At 37.5% G+C, this 4,464-nt stretch overlaps 1 protein-coding gene across 2 annotated transcripts in view; it reads right to left on the bottom strand.

The window, feature by feature from the left end:
• Nucleotides 1–195: 195 nt before the first annotated feature.
• The window catches only part of LOC111088339 (epidermal growth factor-like protein 7), a 14,874-nt gene continuing 10,605 nt past the window's right edge, over nucleotides 196–4,464 (bottom strand). The window contains exons 4-5 of one of the 2 annotated variants that reach the window (XM_022398170.1): nucleotides 2,455–2,659; nucleotides 196–372 (exon numbers count right to left, since the gene is read on the bottom strand). In XM_022398170.1, coding sequence (XP_022253878.1) covers nucleotides 332–372; nucleotides 2,455–2,659 — 246 coding nt within the window. In that variant the 3' untranslated portion in view covers nucleotides 196–331. The remainder of the gene's footprint in view (nucleotides 373–2,454; nucleotides 2,660–4,464) is intronic. The other variant, XM_022398168.1, reaches the window with a different exon arrangement.

Raw genomic sequence — 4,464 nt, forward strand, 5'->3', positions numbered from 1 at the left:
ATCCAATCTTCTAACCACAAGAGTCACTTATTATCCATCTTCTAACCACAAGAGTCACTTATTATCCATCTTCTGTCTAGAACAACCACTAGTAACTGAAAACATGACGTTGTAACATAAAGTTGTAGCGACAAGCAAATAGCTTTAATTTGTAAAAGAAAATATATAATAATAATAATAATAATAACGACCTTTCATTTGTTCATTAAAAACTGAAAAACATTAAAAATCCAAAAGGTATACGTGTGTATATATATATATATATATGTCATTTTCCTTTATATTCCTGTAGAGGGTGCTCAGTCTTTAAAAACAAAACTTTCTTCAGTGATTATAATCGTGGCCTTGACCGTTCTGGCTGGTTGCACGTACCTAAAATGGAGGATGAAACATGTTAAGTAAAAAAAACCTAATATGAAAACTCAGTAAACCTTTACACGTCGGACATAATATAATCATACTACCGAGCAGTTTGTTAATAAAATTTAGGATACAAAACGAACTACTCTGTAATATTCATATAAATATAACAGTTTTATATTTAACTACAAATATAACTGTATTTGGTTTATAAATATTATCATATATCATGTAAAGACATTTGTCTCTTTCCACATATCCGAATTTAATATATTTTACAGAGGATTGTGTTAAAACAATTTTTAATATGCAAATCAATAAATCAAGTGACAACCACGGCAGATATGAAGTTGCGGTGGAACAGATTGTATCAGAACTACATTTTACTATTGTTTAGTGTGATCTAAAATGTATTGTTTTTGAGAAAGGCGTGAAACACCTTTCGACGCAAAATACGCATACATTCAGTTTATAAGGATTTGTTCAAATCGTGGATTTAGAGTTTCCACGATGATATTTCTTGTACTTAATGGCACTGGAAAACAAAGGAATGTGAGTTTACTTGGGGGGAACCAGGATCATCCAGAAAGAGATCTGTAACAACTCGAACCCCCCTGCCTTGGTAAGCAAAGTACGGCGACTTGTAAAACATGAGAATTCACGAACACTATGGCCAGTGGCAAAAGACGTCCGTGTGTTTTACACAACATTATCGGGAAGGATCTCAGTAATGAAAAACGACACACGTCACGTACACACAAGTTATTTCCACTGCATATCCATTCAACTGTAGAATACCTCAAGCAGCTGGATACTGAAATGGATATTTATGCTATTCCACACAACGACATACCGGTCAAGTCACCTATAGAGTTCTGTGCGATCGGACTGTTCAAACGGACGCTGTGAAACTGTCATCCTCCTAAAGTTGATAGATTGTGGAAATTATGCAGGGTGGAAAGGTGTGCTTTGGAGATGACACTCTAACGACTTAGTATTTTGAAATGAAATTACAATACAGACTATTGTTAAGATGCACAGTCTTCATTTTTATTTTATTTTAAGAAACGTGGGTAAATAGCTTCAAGGTTTCAAATGTTATTCCCGCAAATAAATTTGGTGAGGGGATGCTACTTATGTCTTTCACTTCCGAGGCTTAAAGTCTTATAGTATATATCAACTTATCCAGTCTGCGTAATGGAGTTTTGGTATTGAACGAAAGGCCGATTCGTGCAAAGAATAAAGTGCAGGAAAAAGTCCACTTTGCCAAAACTTTTATTGTACTAGTAAATAATTATCCCCTTAAACATTAACTGGGAGTCTTCTGTGTCGTTTCAATGCACAGGGAAGACATTAGGGGGTCATATCCTAATGCCAAACCCCCAATGTCACTCTGCGTAAGGGTTTTTACCAGGCTTGATGAAAATTGGTCGATCATTCGCCAGTTATTAAGTAGAAACAACATACGAGGAAGTTAGATGAGCCCTACGGAGTGACATGGGGGTCATATTCGAAAGCCAACCCTCCCCATGTCACTCCTCAGGGGTCCTAAAGGTGTATGCCACGTTTGGTGACAGTCACTACTGAAAGCGGACACACACACACACACCGACTTCTGTCAAGTACTAGTCCAGCTAAGATGTCTATAAAAAGTGAGCGACCATTATTTCTCTCTGATTCCTATCCTGTTCCTACTGCCCCTGACTTTCGATCAGATGTTTGTGTTACATAGAAAAATGAACGATTTCACATAATGAAATATCTGTACTAAGTATTATAACAGACAAAAACATAAAATTACTCAAACGTGTGATGTCGTGGGCACTCAAATCTCTTGTGATGTCATGGGCACTAAATCTTGCGGGCACTCAAATCTCTTTTATGCCTCAAGTGAAATACAGGGTGACTCAAAAGTTCTGTTTTTACCTATCGTTGTGAAGTAGGTGTAGGGTCAACGTCAATTAAATGCTACAACTTTTGTATTGACAGTTTTACCTCAAACTGCACCATCTGTAGAACTCTGGTTAAGATGATGCATATAATGCTTTGGTTAAACAGAACAACAGAGAATCAGATTGTCGTGTATCTACGTACAATCCGCGAGACGTTCCTCTAGCATCGAAATTTGTTCACTCAGAGAGTGAACCCTCTCCCACGGAGAACCGTAATAGGCGTAGTTGTCGGTTTTGGTTTTATCGGAGGAGTAGCTTGGAACGTCCTTCTCCGTCATAGAGGACACCGATTTAGCTATTTTCTCTACTTGATATTCAAGATCTGTTAAGTTGTGCTGTTCTTGCATCTGAAAAAAAAAAAAACATATAGAAAAATTTGAAAAGAAATACAACTAAAAAATATTTGTACTGTTAGTCATATTTTCACCATTCTTTATTCCAACCTTTAACTGAATAAATTTTTCTTTTATAGTTTCGAAACATACAGATCCAAAGTTTCGTATTCAATAGTAATTTACATAGTTTTAATTACGTAGTTTTAACCTCTCCATTAAGTAACGTTGGTGAAATAAATATATTTGATTACTCTGAGAAACCTGGCATCACATGGTGTCACCATGCAAGAACAGGTTAACTATAATCAAACAGACACATTAAAACAACATTCTACCTATACCTTCCCTGTTTATTTTGACACAGGATACTTTTACTTATTTATCCTATATAGTATGTTTCATAAATATTTGTCTTTTTTTTTTTGCTCATAGTAATCCAACAAACAATTTAACTAGAGTTGCCAGGACAACGGGTCAATACTCAGCCAATCAGACACCTCTTAGTAACATTGTATAATAGGTTTATTGTAAACATGTTAGCACATGTTCCATTTGTTGAAGGTTGACCATTATAAAAGCTGGAATGGCAACCTTACCAGCCAACTTTTCATCGCCCACAGGGAGGCAGTCCTTGATAATTGTTTTAACACCCAGAACTGACCGCAGACAGTCAGTGAGAGTTCAAAGGTCGTGGCCTGATCACTCAAAATCTCCTCATAGTTTTATAAATCTAATTTCAACCCACGTGTGAACAGAAGTTCAAACAGTGTGGGTTTTACTCCCATAAATATTTTTCCAACTGTGTATCTTATACGATAGTTTTATTTGACCTATACATTTAGTTTGTTTTTATTAGCATGGTTATCTCACACATGTATTTAAATGAAGTGATGACACACGCAGCGATATACAAACCAAAGACGAACTCGCATTCCTAAGCTGCTACAGAAGAAAGACCCTGGCGTGGCCTACTGGCTAGGGCGTTCGACTCGCAATTTGAGGGTCGCAGGTTTGAACCCCCCATAACCGAACATGCTTCTCTTTTAGGGTTGCTGTCAGGGCCCCCTGGTGTAAAATTTCTTGGATTAAAAGGAGACACAGCCATTTCCTGTGTTTCCCCTAATTGCTGCAAGGCATTGGAAAGCAGGGTGGAGGTGGCCTACTGGCTAGGGCATTCGACTCGCAATCTGAGGGGCGCAGGTTTGAATCCACATAACCGAACATGCCTACCTTTTAGGGTTGCTGTCAGTGCCCCCTGGTGTAAAATTTCTTGGATTAAAAGGAGACTCAGCCATTACGTGTGTTTCCCCCAAACGCTGCAAGGCATTGGAAAGCAGGGTGGAGGTGGAGGGGGGGGATAAAGGATTGTCGTTCTTGTTTTATTACCTGTTAAGTTGTTTTCAATAGAGAAGTTAATATCTACTTGTAACCTCTGATCGGCTAAATATTAACTTATAGGATAAAGAAACCAATTCCATAAATATCAAACTGAAAGGTATAATGATCAGAACTCATTCATACATCAGTTGGACATCTTCGTTACTAACGATATGGTCAGTTTTTGTTTCTTTTTTTGGAACAAAATGGCCTCGAGACTTCCATATTTTTTTATACTCTCAAGGAATTACTGCGTGCATATTCTGAAAGCAGTGCAGATTTATACATTTGGATTCCCAACACCACACCTGTATCTTATCGACAGGTGGGATGTTAAGAAGTAACGATTGTTTGTTTGGAATTTCGTGCAAAGATACGCAGGGGCTATCTGCGATAGCCGTCCCTAATTTAGCAGTGTAAGAATAGAGGGAAGGAAGCTA

The sequence above is a fragment of the Limulus polyphemus genome, unplaced genomic scaffold (genome assembly GCF_000517525.1).
Source record: "Limulus polyphemus unplaced genomic scaffold, Limulus_polyphemus-2.1.2 Scaffold3565, whole genome shotgun sequence".
NCBI lineage: Eukaryota > Metazoa > Arthropoda > Merostomata > Xiphosura > Limulidae > Limulus > Limulus polyphemus.